The following is a 14936-nucleotide window of genomic DNA, read 5'->3' as shown; positions in this document are numbered from 1 at the left end:
GCACTATGTGCCCCCCAATTCCCACTTATATTTATTAGTTTTTAACAGATGCATACAATCCCTTCACTATTGTAATATTTCTGCTTGTATAATTCTATTTTATGCTTCAATCATCTTATACAGCAAATTAAGTTTAAAGTTTCAAACAAATAATTTTAGGTAACATTTACAATGCATAGACAAAAGCAAGGAAGATAAGTGGTTAAAGTGATTAAGAAATTCCAGATTCATGTAGATAAAGTCATCTTAGGATATATCACATAAACCATACATGCACTGTTGTTTCACCAAACAACATGAAAATTTCTGCTTGAGATAATGTTCAGAAGCACTGAACAAGAGAATGTTTTGTCGTATTTGAGATCTGGCGAGAAAGTTAGTAGTTTCACATAGTCATGATCCTGCACACATAAATTATATAAGCCAAGTGTATGCAGATGTACTCAACAGAGAAAAAAAATAGACACTAGGTACTTACGAAATGACAGCAGCATCAGCAATTTCAGGATTGGATTGATGTAAATGTTCCAACTCAGCTGGGGGAACCCGAAAGAATATAACCAGTACAATGACATGAAATTATTCACCTACAACCTTGTCCATTGCCCAAAGGTTGCTAGTAAAGATTCAGAGTTATAAAATCACCTGGTAAAAAAAACATGGCTGGAAAGATAAAAGAAGATTATGTCATCGAATTAAAAAAACTTTGATTAAAGAATTGAAGTCAAGAAGAAAAAGAACAAAGCTCAAGTATCTATCTCTATGTGTGCAGAATCATCATGTAAAACTCGGCAAAAGCAAATAAGAAAGCTAAAACAAAAATAAAATTACCTAAAGGTTCCTTCAAGTTGTTTTTCTCGACTTGTCAAATCACCAAAGTCAGGAGCAACAGTCCCAAGAAAACCAAAACCAAGGAACATATACACATTGAGTATGGCAACTCCCCTCTGACCTGTCTAGAGCTTCATTCTCCAAGTAAACCTTTGAAGTTGCATGAATACTCAAGTTATTTCAATTCCAACTCAGACCTTATAGATTGCTACCAAATGAATATAAAATAAAAATGAAACAAGTGCTCACCAGAGAATGTCAATAGAAGGCTTAACCATACCAGTCACTAAACCTGCCAGATCAGAGGTTAACTTTTCCAAATCCTGAGTTATTCGCTGATCTGCATCCTAATATATGCATTCAACACAAGTTCAAAAATTTCTCATATAATGGGTCAAGTACTATACAGAAAGACGAAAGAGAGAAGCCTCAATTCACTAACAGTCTATTATGCAAAAAATTTAGTCGGCAAATTTTGAGCACAAAAAACACAAATGTACTTCAGCTTTCTTATAGAGGTAATTAATCAGTATTCTGCACAGCCCCCGGAGTACAAAAATTCGTAGCTTACTTTAACATACAATCTAATTACCTTGTAAAATTCGTCCGGATTCTCCATCCATGGGCCATCCTGCCATAATTTAATATTCGTCATTTTAGATTTTGCTACACACATTCATCAAATCAATCCAAAGATAGAATTCGAATTCAAATCTAATTTAAAATTTAGACCTAGATTGAAGGAAGTGATGGAGAAAGGGCGAGAAGACGCGACAGGAGAGAGTAGAGGGAGAAAAATAATTTATCTAATTACCATCGTATTTTCAGCGATTTTGCCTTTCTCCTTTTATATCCTCCAACTAAAGTAGAAAACCACACCATAAATAAATAAATACTGTTCATGAGACATGTTTCACATACATGCATTACACGCATCCGTGTTATGCCAAAACCCATGCTCATGCCCATGCCCAAGATTTTTTTAATCCGAAATATTGATTTTGACGGGAAATGGGGCAGGATTCTATCTATGACAAGTTTAAACAATTATGTGTATCTATATATATATATATATATATATATATATATATATATATATATAAAATTCATATAAACATATCATCATATAATCAGATGATTTTAAATTAAAAATAAAATAATATTTAATCACATAATGATACATTATCTATGTACATAAATTGTATACTAAAAATGAGTATACATAATATTACTCTACTAATTGTTTTTTAATTGATTCAAAATTAAATATTTGAAGTGATTTGAAATCATTTTGTTTATGAAAACAAATTCAAACTTTAACTTAAATTCGATTTGTTTAATTTAACTTGAAGTAATTTGAATGAAATTCATCCTTAAATCAAGAAATGTTTATGTTGGTTAAAAAAATATATAAATGTCTGAAAATGAAGAAAGGGGTGTTCGGGTAGTTTGGTTTGTATCAATCATTAGTTTTTTATATATTTATAAGACCAATAATGATGGGTTTGCAAGTTTTTTTATTGAGAAAATTAAAAATGCATCATTAGAAGTATAAATTTATTTAATTTTAATGAGAATACATACATTTGGTCGTTAAAGTTATAAAAATAGTAATTATAACGACAAGACATTTATTTCCTTATTAATTTTCTTTCACAAAAAACCCTTTTTTTTATAGTGGAGATTATTTGATTTACCAATATTCTCTATATTTTTTTATATTATCTATCATCATAATTACACAACATATTTTTATTTCATTTTAGGCTTTGTGTGAAATGGCCCATTTGCAAGAGTTGCATAGTGATTAAAATGACTTACCGGTATCTTATCTCCATGTCTTTCAAATTTGACTTTATTTCAACAAATAGATATCTCTTTAAATCAGATTACTAGAAACATCTCATCATATCCCTTCAAAAATTTAGTATCTACAAAAGTCCTTAACATTTGAAACAATCTCTTCTAAATCTCAATTTTACTTAATTCCACGCTATTGGGTACACCTCATGGTTAATAACTGAGCAATTTGGAGTGGTTTAGAAAATCTTTGTTGATAAACATCTTGTCGTATTACTCCACTTGATAGTTAATAATGGTAGCATATATTTACTTTACTAATACATGAAACCTTAATCATTCAACTAAACAAGGCTACCTGTTTATACTTGCATTAGCATTCAACTCAAATGTACATCGATTAATTCCTTTCATGTATACGTATGCTTGAAGATGTCTATAAAGTTTTATGATCTTAGAGGTTCAAATTTCACGCATTATGAGATTAGAAATTTATCAGAGAAGACAGCATCACTTTTTAAGATACTTTTAAATTTTCTTTAAACTAACAAATAAAATTAACTAAAGAAAACTTGATAAAGAAAAATTAGACAAAAAACACAAATCTTCCATGTGAAATATTTATCTTCATCAAACTTTAACAACAATACATTCAAAGTTCCAATCATTTACACCATGAAAGAAACTTGCCAATCGACAAACCATGTGGACAATCATAGCAGAACTGGGAATTGCCCTTGCAACTTATTTAAGAATTATAAGACTAGCAAGAACATGAAAAGAAACACAATACATGATGTTAGTCAAAGCCAGTTAAAAGATTGTTGGCAAGGTTCAAGTTTTGCAACGAATCTACACTTACATTCAAAAACCATCTAGGTATTTTGCTTGCAATCTTGTTTGAGGAAAGGTCTAGGTCTGTTAATTGATCTTGATTCCGCAAGAAGCTTGGAAACTTACTTAGGTTGCAGGACCCCAATCCAAGATGACTAAGCTTTGGAAATTTAGTATGGCCATTGGTATCACTATGCAATGAAAATTTGTTTGAGGAGAGACTCAAATATTCTAAATTTCTGAGTTTAGAAGCAATCGTGTCCAGATCCACTATGCCATTCATATTATTTGAATCAAGAAAAAGATATTCAAGGTTCTAGAGGTGATATAGAGCGCTAGGAAATGGGCCTTGCAATTGATTTGAGTTAAGTGCAAGAAGATTCAGTTGCGTCAAGTTTCTAATCTGAGAAGGGATTGGACCATTTAATTCATTTTCGCTCAAATTTAATTGAGCAAGGGTATTTAAGCTCATGAGCCAAGAGGGAATTTCACCATGTAAGTTGGTCTTTACAAGGCTTAAAAAAGTAAGTTTACCACACTTGGCCATCCATGACAATGAACGAAAATCATAGCTTGAAAAATCGTTCATAGAAAGGTCTAATTGTTCTAAAGAAGAAAGATTTCCAAAGGCAGTTGGTAGTTCACCAGAAAGTTTATTGTCATTTAAGTAAAGATAAGTGAGCTTGGTAAGATTGCCAAGTGAAGGTGGAATCAATCCATAAAATTTGCAAGAACTTATTTCTAGGATCAGTAAGGAATTAAGATTCCCTATTGAATATGGAATCTCACCGGAAAAACTTGTGTTTGCAACTCTCAAAACTTCCAGGGGGCTTTTGTTTTGAAATTCTGGCAAGGATCCAGAGAGATTTGGATTAGACCGCACACTGAGCATTTGAAGGTTAGGCAATTGGAATATTTTTACAGGGAATTCACCTTGCAATTGGCAGCCTTTGAGAGATAAGTCAATCAACGAAGATAAATTTGCCAAGATATCAGGTATTGGTGATGAAATGTTGACGTAACCAAGACATAAGACTTTAAGCTGAGTTAACTTCTCAAGTAGGCTTCTTAAACTTGGCTTTTGGAGCTTCATGCTAAAATTAGAATCTGTGTCAAGAGTCTCCAACTTTGAGAGCTGTAAGACTTCTGATGGTATTTGACCAAAAAAATTAGAATAATGAAGGCTCAGATATGATAACCTAGAAAGGTTCTTAATTGCAGAAGGGATTTTGGAGCCATTGAAGTCATTATCATCCAAGCTAAGCCATGTGAGGTGGACAAGGTGGAAGAGACTACTGCTAGAGTTGATAGAACCATAAAGGCAACTACTAGTGAGGTCAAGCTCCACCAAATGACCAGTAACCTCACTACACTTGACCCCGTCCCATGAGCAGCAATCTTTATCGACTTTCCAAGATGCAACCTTGGGATAAGCAAAAGGATCAGAAGAAGCGAACTTATTGATAATCATGGTTTCCTTCAACTGTAACAAGGCAGAGCGCTCATCATTGTGACAGAGTGATTGTGCACAACAAGTGAAGCGAACAAGTATTGAAAAATAAAGGAATAAAAGCCAAGGAATTATCCGTCGAAATGAGAAGAAAAATAATGATAACCCCATATATAATTTAGGTAAGTAGCTAGATTTGATTGTGAAGATCTTGTTCTAAGCATGAGATGAATATATAGGCATATCATGATGGATTTACTATCAATATTATAAGCTCAAATTCTAAAAAATATACAAGTGTCATAATCTTGGATTAAGAAGGTGGAGCCTTTTGTGATTTCAAATTTCAACTCATGTTGCAATCAGACTCTCTCATAATAATTGTAATCTTAGTTGGATGAAATTGATTTGCAACTAAATCTCCATCTTTTATTTTAACTCATTAGCTAGAGTTTCTTGGAAATTGGTATTATCTCAAAGTACTTTTAAGAGAAATTTTATGAATATATAGATTTTAATTTGAATACAAACTTAACACGAACCTCAAGTGATAAATGTTTGCTAAGTCTACTTGAGTTGGCTTATAATAAATATACTACAAGTATTATTAATTCATATTCTATATATACCTCTGGGTGATTAGAGTAGTTCTAATGAGAAGTAAACTGAATAAGTATGAATTTTAACCCAAAAAAATAAAAACACGTCAACATTAATAACGTGATTCAGTTAATCAATCAAGAGCAATGAGATATGAAAATTCATAAATAAAACAGTTGGATTAAACATTTGAGTCAACATTTAATAGTGATAATCTTGAAATTTTGAGCAATGAGAAAACGAAAAGATTAGAAATTTAATAGTGATGGGAAATAATAATTCAAAGTCATACCATTTAAATAAAATCTAGCCCCTAAAATGGTTTGGAAATTTAGCAACTTTGAAATTGATGGATACAAATTATTAAGAGTGGTTAAGTTGTGCTGTTCGGTTTTATCAAATCATGAGCACATAATTCCCCATCTGATTATTTAAACAAATAATAAGTTACTAATTAGTAATTACAATTTTTGGCTGACTGATTGAAAGTTTTTTGACAATTTTTGGCTAATTAAGGAAAATATTTTCACTGTAATTAATGTTTGTTGGAAAAAGATTATTTTGAGTAAATTAAAGAGATGGGCATCTTTATATGATTCTTCCAAACACATAAGTCTTGGTCAATAGTTGTTAAGACGGTAGAGCCTTTTGGAATTCCAAATTTAAACTCATAATGCAATTATCTCTCTCACAAGTCTAAGCAATGGTTGTTGATAAATTTGGAAAATGGGGAGTATTTCACATAATTTTAGAAAGAAAATAATTTAAATTTTAAATATTTATGAATATCATGCATTTATAGAAACTTTAAAAATTTATGTTAACGCAAAAGTCTTTGAAACAGGAACAAAACATGCAACTTCCAATAAGTAAGAAAGTTCAGTTTGTTTTCCTGAAAATGATACACTAATTTAGACTTTTAGATTAGTTGAAAAAATTAATAACATATAACTTCAATCCATACAATTGAGAGCCTATGAAATAGCTCCAACAAAATTTAACATGACTTGTTAATCTACTATGATATGATATAAAGAAATTGGGTTAGAGTTATGATTTTTGACATGAAAAATTGTTTGGATTAGGTTGGGTTGACCCTAAAAAAATTAAGGTGTGTTTGGATTGACACAAAACTAATTCTAATAACCTGAACTAACTCAAAAATTAATAACACCGCTATTGAATTTTTATTATTATTGGGAACACTAATACCAAAAATTGGTACCCAAAACTAACTCAATATAATCAAAACATTTTTTTGCAGCAGAGATTGGTTGTTAGGTCAAATTGGTAACTCTACTATTTAATTATTATTATTATTATAGTTTCAAATATAATTTATATATTTATTTTTCACCATTTCCTCTTTATGTTGATTAAGAAGATAGTAACTTTAATTTGAATAAGTTCATAAAGAATATTATTGATACTAATACAAGCAAAGAAGATTTTTAATGTAGACAATGCTCTAACAATCTTCTGTAGTAGGATTTTTCTAGGTAAAACTTAATTTTAATTATTTCATTAGCTTAATTACAATAGTCACTTTAAATTAACCCTTAAATGGTTTTGCTCCTTGAAACATTGTACAAGTTAATTAAATGTCTACTTAGAGCAGTTAGTCTTAGGCATTTTGACAAAACCATTTAAGTATTAATGACGGAAAAAAAAGTCTCATCATTAATATAAAAGCCAAAGGACTATTTTCCACCCAAATTTTAGCTCAAATTCAAAAGCACATCTACGAAAATTGAAAAGCCCAAACTCCCACCCTTGACCCAACTTCTATTAATTATTTCTGTTGAAATGAGGGGTAAAATGATCATTTTACTATTTATATTAAAAAGTTATAAATTTTATTACTTTTTATTCCCCTAGGTTTTAGAAACTAACATTTCACCCTTTCCTAAAGTTTTCAAACTTTGAAAAGTAATATTTTTACCCCCAAACATAGGTTTCTATTTTTTCAAACTGCAACCACCCCCCAGAACTTTCAAAAATAGCAATCTAACACCCACTCTTCAACTTCAGCTTTCGGATCCCTTCTGGCATTATCTTAGACCTCCTCTTTCTTTTGGTGCGTTGGAAAACCGTGCGACGAAGAGAGTTGCATGGTGGTGTCCAGCCAATTTGTTGATGGTATGACTCCAGCCAATTTGTTGTGGGATAAATACATGTGAAGATTCAAATGATAAATTAAACAAATTCCATAACACTAGAATCAATAAATAAAAGCTGAAAGGAAAAATGTCCTAAGTTGTAGCTCACACAAGATAATTCAACTTGCAGAATTTCCAGATCAGTCAAGTTTCCTAAGTCGTACCCACTAAATAAATGTTAAAACATCCCTGGAAACATAAAAAAATATTTTTCAGCTTGCAAATAAATTGGAAGTAGCTGAAAAATAGACTGGATGATAAATATATACAAGGTGCAAGAATGAGATACGCAAGAAACATTCCAATAGAAAACTACAACAGAGAAAAGTAGAATATGACAAATGTCTAATTTAAGTTCTGTTAGGTACCCATCTCTGATGGAATAAGCCCAATTAAACAGGTAGCAAAGCTCTTTAGGAATTTTACCCTTAAATTATTGAAGCTCAGGGACCTGGAGGCATTTTAAAAAATTTAGTCTCAAATTCACACAAATGCAAATAAATAGATGAATCAACGCACAAAGAAAATGAGTCAGTTTTTTCAGTTCACCAATCTCTGGAGGAATGACATCTTGTAGTTTATCCCATCTCAAATTTCTCTTTACTGTCCTAATTCTTTGATTGATCACTATTTTTTCACCGTTTAATTTAATCAAGTAACAGAACAGATGGGCAGGCTTGACACTATTACAAAATGCCGTATCAACATGTAGAGGTATCAAATTATATATATATATATATTTGGATCGAACTTTGCTTTTTGTTTTTATTAAAGTGATTGAACTTACATTATTTAGTACTAAACTAATCATTTTGCTTTCAAAACAAAACAAAACAAACAATACTAATTGTATTTGTTGAGTACTTCCAATGATAAATATTGAAAATTTTGTCTTTTATATAGGAAATTTCTGAAGTGTGGTTTTTATTCAACCAAAACACAAGCTCTGAAACATCAATAACGTTTACTTGACCCAAGCATTCTATGGCAGATTGCTAGGCAACCATAATTTACGAAACCTTTGAATGACATGAAAACTTCTTATTTATCATAAGTTAGCACAATTGTCTCCTTTTCTCGTTCATATTTTGAAAACTTACTTATGGGTGGTGCATTTTCTAGGCATGATTTTCTTTCTTCTTTTTTTTTTTTTTTTTTTTTCTAATCTTGCCAAAAAAATTATTAAATCATACATTTGGAGTTCATTCACCATATAAATTGATTAGCTACAGTTATTTTGGAGTTTGTTAAAATATATTAATCTTATTTAAAAATATTAATCTTGTTAAAAATAAATCAATAACAGTATATTGTTGAATTGAAGAACCATTACTCAATATAATCTTTTTCACCAACTATCAAAAAAATACAAATATTTTCCTTAATAATAATAATAATAATAAAAGAAACTATGGGGACACTGTGTAAGTTTATGAAGAAAATATCATATTGCAACTTCTAAAAAGAACTTGAAAATTGTTGTTTCACCATCTTATTTTACAAGTAAAAATATTACCTAAATTTAATAAAATATATTTAAGACATATTTCATTGATAATCCACCCATATAAATTATATAAACATTTTTCGTCCATTTTATTTTTTATTATCAATTTTATTTTAGAAAATAATAAAAAAAATAACAAAGGATACTTCCTTAATGATGTTATTAGATATATAAAATAATATTATGTAATTACTATTCAGTAACTTATTATTGATTTGAATAATTAGATAGAGAACTATGAACTAATCGATTTGATAAAATTGAACAACAAGACTTGACCTTCTTTTATAATGTCTTTGTCAATCTCAAAGTTACCAAATTTCAAAAACTTTATAAGAGTTAGACCTTAAACTTTGAATTGTTATTTTTAATAGCTACTTTCTATTTTTTCGTTTTTCTCATTGCTCAAAATTTCAAGTTTATTGACTCTATATTGAATCAAACTATCTTATTTATAAATTGCCACAAAAAATTAAAAAAATTAAGCTTATCATATAAACACACAGTTAAGGAATGCAATAAAAAGCACACCATTGCTGACTAAATAACCTTGCTAAAACGCTGGCTGTGTTATTTAAATTAAGAACAATTATTGAAAAGACGAACAAATCTCACAAACTAAATAACATTATATTTCCAAAATTCTATTAAATAATTTTTGTACCTCTAATTTTATTATTATGTGAAATCATTTTTATTATTAAAATCATACAAGTTAATGAAATTTATACTAAAATTTGATTGAAAAAATTGAAATAAAGTTGAAGGTAGGAAGACATGGTGAGTGTCGCATGTTATTGACAATTAAGTTGGGCATGAGTATATAAAATAAAATTATATGTACAAATAAATTATACAAATTGAGGTGTTTGGAAAACTTCATCAAAAGAACATGAGCTTCAATTCAAGCCTTTTATGTCCTGTCAAGTGCAACTAAGAGCTCTTTTATAACACTATGTTTGGCCAATATATAAAAGAGTTCGACTATATAAACCTATACTGAATACCAAAATATCAATTGGGATTTATGATAGCTATTTTATGATACCAAGATGAAGCCTTCGTAGCTTATTTTCCTCCAAGTTATACATCTTTAATAATAAGCAAACTAAACAATTTTTTGAAGTTGCTTGCAGTTACAACCTTTGTTCCCATGGCAATCTTCTCAACTTTCACAATTCCTGCGGTGAATTAGGGAGACTGCCTAGCCTCTCAAAAGCTAGGAAATTCATGGAGCAATTTCGGTTTCTCGAATAACTGGACGCATGAGTATTATTGTTTTCTTATTTGTGTACAGGAAAGAGAATTGTTATTCTTGTAAACACAACTAACATTCAACATATATTACAAACTATCATCTCTGTTTTTGTTTGTCAACTACTTGGTTTAATATGGTTTAGAATTGGAACAGTGTTGGGTTCCTAACAATGACCAATGATACTACACATCCCAAAAGTAACCTCAAATTTCCCATCCCAAGTGATGTGTAATCCTATGTGGTGGTGACATGAAACTAAATGGGTGAGGCGGTGAATGATATGGCAGCGTCAAATAGGATGACACATCATTTGGGATGTGAATTTTGGGATATTATTTGGGGTGTATATAATTACTCAAGTTGATACTAACTCTTTAAGAAAATCCAAATAATAAGAATTCAAATTTAAATTAAATATAGAAATTTATATACAAAGAGTTAAGCATGAATGTTCCAACAAAAAATTTGGATGCATAAAAGGTTGGGCAGGGTAAATGCAATAAGTTCCAATTTAAATCCCTATCTTACATAACTCCAATCAAGGGCTCACAAATAAGAAGCATTTGAGGTAAAAAAGAAAGGAAAGAGGATATACATGCAGTAGCTAAATACCAGTCAATACCAGATTGCCATTTTGACAAAAGAATAAAGACAAGAAGTAACAAAGTGAAGATGAATTGACAGACCTGCTCACATTTTCCCAACTTTTCCTTTTCTCCAGAGTAGCCCTAAACAAAACCAAAAACTCATTGTAAGTCAAAACTAAAAGAAGATAGAAGACAATATTACAACAATATCATGAGGTAACTGGTTTTAGGCATTAAGTTTGCTGGATGAAATATAAACAAATAACAAGTATATAATATAAATATAACCTGATAACAACTCATTCTACCTTAAGTAGGTCCATCTCATCCTTTGTTGGATAAAACTTTATAAGTTGTAAATGTCCAAGAAGGTCACATAAAATAATAGATGAAAAAATATTTTCTATTATATCATGTCTCTGTATGAGGAAATTTACGAGAATAAGTTGTAAAGTAAAATGCACTGAGATTATGTTTTATATTGAGAAGATGATATGCTAGAATGATTTTATTTCTTTCCACTGTCTTTTGAGGGTCAAGGATGATGACACAGGGATATGTGGTTAAGATTATAACCATCAGACAACCATGTCAACAAAACCTGGGTTTCCAATTTTTTTAAAACAAAGCAATTTGGTTTTCAGGGAACTTAATTTAACCATCCAGTCCACTGGATCTAGTATTACCTCTAAATAGAACAATTTAACCATCCAGTCCACTGGATCTAGTATTACCTCTAAATAGAACAACTCTATTTGAAGATAGTAACTTCTACTAACAATATAAATACTTTTTTCTCTCTCTCAAAACTGAAAGTTCATAAACTACATTCCCTTCATTTTGCATGTACAAGGAGCTCAACATTTCGACCACCCATGTGATTTCTTTCTAACAATAACCAATTGATATTGACTATTATGTCTTTTAAGTTCTGGAAGTTTTAATTGTATTAATCTAATCTCTTGAAATCTCATTCTAGGTGTGTCAATATCACAGCAACACATACTGAAATTCGACAAAGTTACATTTCCATGCATTCACTAACTTTTGTCATTCTCAGTATCTTATTGTATGATCAGAAAACTGTTCTCTGTTCCAGCCACATTTTACACTTTTTTTTTCAATTCACTATTCAAAATTCTATTTCTTAAAATAATCCCAAAAGAACATGCATTTTTTTCTTTATTTCTACGAAATTAAATAGAATTCACAAATCCAATTACTTCAAGTAAATTCAATTAATTGGAGTTCTTTAATCTCCCTTCTCCACCAATTTCAAAAACTGAAATTCAAAAATCGAAATTAGACTATGTTCAACCAATTGCAAATAAAAGACCAAAAACTTTTTATCCATTACAAATCACCGCAAAGTCTTGATTTGCCAGCACATAATACTCAACATCCAATTCAACAACTCTAACATCAGATTAATTTCTTCTTTATAAAACAACAATGCCAATTCATACAGAACGCAATGCGATAATATTAATATTGAATGATATTCAAATGAAAATCGAACACTGTTTCCTTAATTTCACAAAGTCAATAAAGCCGCATTTGGCGGCGAAAAAATCAGCTCAAAAGATTTCACACACACACAGAGGAAAAAAAAACTAAAATCTAATATCTTCAACTCATTTCGATTTCAATAATAATTTAGATAAACAATCACAATTCACCAAATGCAGCACAAATAATCAAATAAAAATTTAAAAAAAATGAAATGAAGAAAAAGAACAAACCGTAAATTCGCTTGGAGATCTCTGGCAGTCCATCAGGAGGTTTCCGGTAGAAGAGTCGTCGAAGCAACGCCATTTCACGTCGAAGTAGCGCTTTTAGTTTCTAGACGCTGTAGCAGAAGCAAAATTAGAAAGAGGGGTGAGTTTGTCAAGAAAGGGCGTGTTTGTTTGTTGAGAGAGAAACAAATTAGTTTTTTTGAAAACCGCTGATTGAATGAATTTAAAATTATTTTATTAAATGTTTTATTTTTAATTTAAAATTATTTAATTATATAATAATATATTATTTAAGTATCTAATTGAGTATTTAAAATTAGGTATATATATAAGCCATTTGTTCCTTTCGCACAACTTGTTCCACTAGTCAATTTTCCATCAAGGTCTACACAACTAAGTTGATGCCTCGTCTGTATCATTTGCTACCTCATGTCATTTTAAAAGATGTGACCATACCATGTAGTTTGTCTCTCTGTACTGACAGTCGATTGATTTCTATAGTCACTTCTAACTCAAAGGGTCAGTATACGAACTAAGGAGTGACTAACCATTCTTAACAATCTTTCCCCGTAGTGAAAGTGTCACAATTTATGTTTTTGTTTGTTCCAAGAGTTATTTACTCCAATCAATAGTCACATTTATGTTAATTTGATGCAATTGGATGACAATCATTTTCGTGGAAAATTTTAGAAATTGTGTTAAATTGCTCTTGTCTATTAGTGTTGTATCTCAATGATAATGATCTCTTAGATAAGATTTCATGATGGTTTAGAAATTTATTATATTTCATTGATATGGTGATGTCTAAAATCATTTTGAAGGTTCACTTCTAAAGGAATATTGTCAATCTCTAGAGCTTAAAATATTTGATATTTAAGAGAATAATAAATTTATTTATCACTTGACTTTAAAACCATATATTGAAATAAAAAAAAAGGTTGACATATTTTCATATAACATTACAATATAATTCAACAATAAAATAGTGTGAGATGATCAATAATAAAGTTGTAGCAGGAGAACATCCACATTTCCACAAGATAAAAGCATGTGTCCCTAATATGGAGTCACAAACAAATTTTCTAGTGAATGCTATAAGCACAACCACGTTGGTCGCCATGAAACTTATATAAAAATGTCCATATTAACAAAATCACTATCATATTTTTTATTAATTGATTAAGCTTTTGGGCCAATGATGATGATTCTAATGGGCTACAACTTCTATTCAACAACAACGCAGAAATGAATCTATAAAAATCAAAACATGTCTTTTAATTATTTGATGCAAGCTTAGGAGAGGGTTTTTGACAAATTTCTAATTATGTGAAATCATTTTATTATTAAAATATCACAATTATGTTTGTTATGACTGAAGTGTCACAATTTATGTTTGTTATGTTTCAAGAGTCATTTGCTTTAATCAAGAGTCATATTTATGTTAATTTGATGCATGCAAACACTCATCTCTAACTTTAGAACCGAACTTGAGCAACTTGAACTCAACTTGGACTTGACTTCTAGCTCAAAACCAAAATTACCAAGGCTACCATATTTAAACGTTTCTATAAATGTTTTCAAAGTTAACATTCCATCTTCTTTTGGCAATGTAAGCTCCTTGCAGAGTTTGGACGTATCAAACTTTACTTGTTTGTGGGATACCTAAAATCTTAAACATGAGTTGCTTTTTACTAAAAAGTGTTTATTCTATTAAATAACAATTTGCAAGATCATATATTCTCTAATAATTTAAACTTGACAAAATTATTAAGAATACAATTGAATGACAATCATTTTAGTGAAAAGATTCTAAAAAGTATGTTAAATTGTTCTTGTTTATTTGTGTCTCAATGATATCAGTCTTCAGGTAAAATACCAAGATAGTTTGGAAATCTATCATATTTACTGGTTGATATAGTAATATATAATAATCAACTTGAAAGTCTATTTTCAAATGAATTTTATCAATCCTAAAAAACTTGAAATTTTGGATATTTTAAAGAACAATAGATTTATTTTTATCATTTAACTTTACAATCAAATATTGAAATATAAAAAGTTGACATATATACATATAACGTGATAATACAATTTACCGATAAAATTGTGTAAGATGATCAATAACAAGATAGGAGTAAGAGAGCATCTACATTTCCATAAGAAACTATATCCAT

The 14936-nt window shown here is 29.9% G+C and overlaps 1 protein-coding gene and 2 long non-coding RNA genes across 3 annotated transcripts; all 3 read right to left on the bottom strand.

Moving 5' to 3' along the window:
- Positions 1 to 195: 195 nt before the first annotated feature.
- On the bottom strand, positions 196 to 1030 carry LOC123200462. The gene is made up of 3 exons (XR_006498578.1): positions 832 to 1030; positions 479 to 663; positions 196 to 401 (listed from the first exon to the last, which is right to left on the bottom strand). It is a non-coding gene; the product is annotated as an uncharacterized LOC123200462 (long non-coding RNA).
- A 2751-nt stretch (positions 1031 to 3781) lies between these two features.
- On the bottom strand, positions 3782 to 4936 carry LOC123200273 (receptor-like protein 7). Its single transcript, XM_044615414.1, has one exon. It carries the CDS (start codon positions 4934 to 4936, stop codon positions 3782 to 3784), a length of 1155 nt encoding a protein of 384 aa, XP_044471349.1.
- Positions 4937 to 10059: 5123 nt separating this feature from the next.
- On the bottom strand, positions 10060 to 12926 carry LOC123200461. Its single transcript, XR_006498577.1, has 2 exons — positions 12769 to 12926; positions 10060 to 11167 (listed from the first exon to the last, which is right to left on the bottom strand). It is a non-coding gene; the product is annotated as an uncharacterized LOC123200461 (long non-coding RNA).
- Positions 12927 to 14936: the final 2010 nt, after the last annotated feature.

This window comes from Mangifera indica, chromosome 17, assembly GCF_011075055.1.
Source record: "Mangifera indica cultivar Alphonso chromosome 17, CATAS_Mindica_2.1, whole genome shotgun sequence".
In the NCBI taxonomy this organism is placed as follows: Eukaryota; Viridiplantae; Streptophyta; class Magnoliopsida; order Sapindales; family Anacardiaceae; genus Mangifera; species Mangifera indica.
The sequence above is the reverse complement of the archived record's forward strand: the minus strand, read 5'-3'. Positions and strand labels throughout refer to the sequence as shown.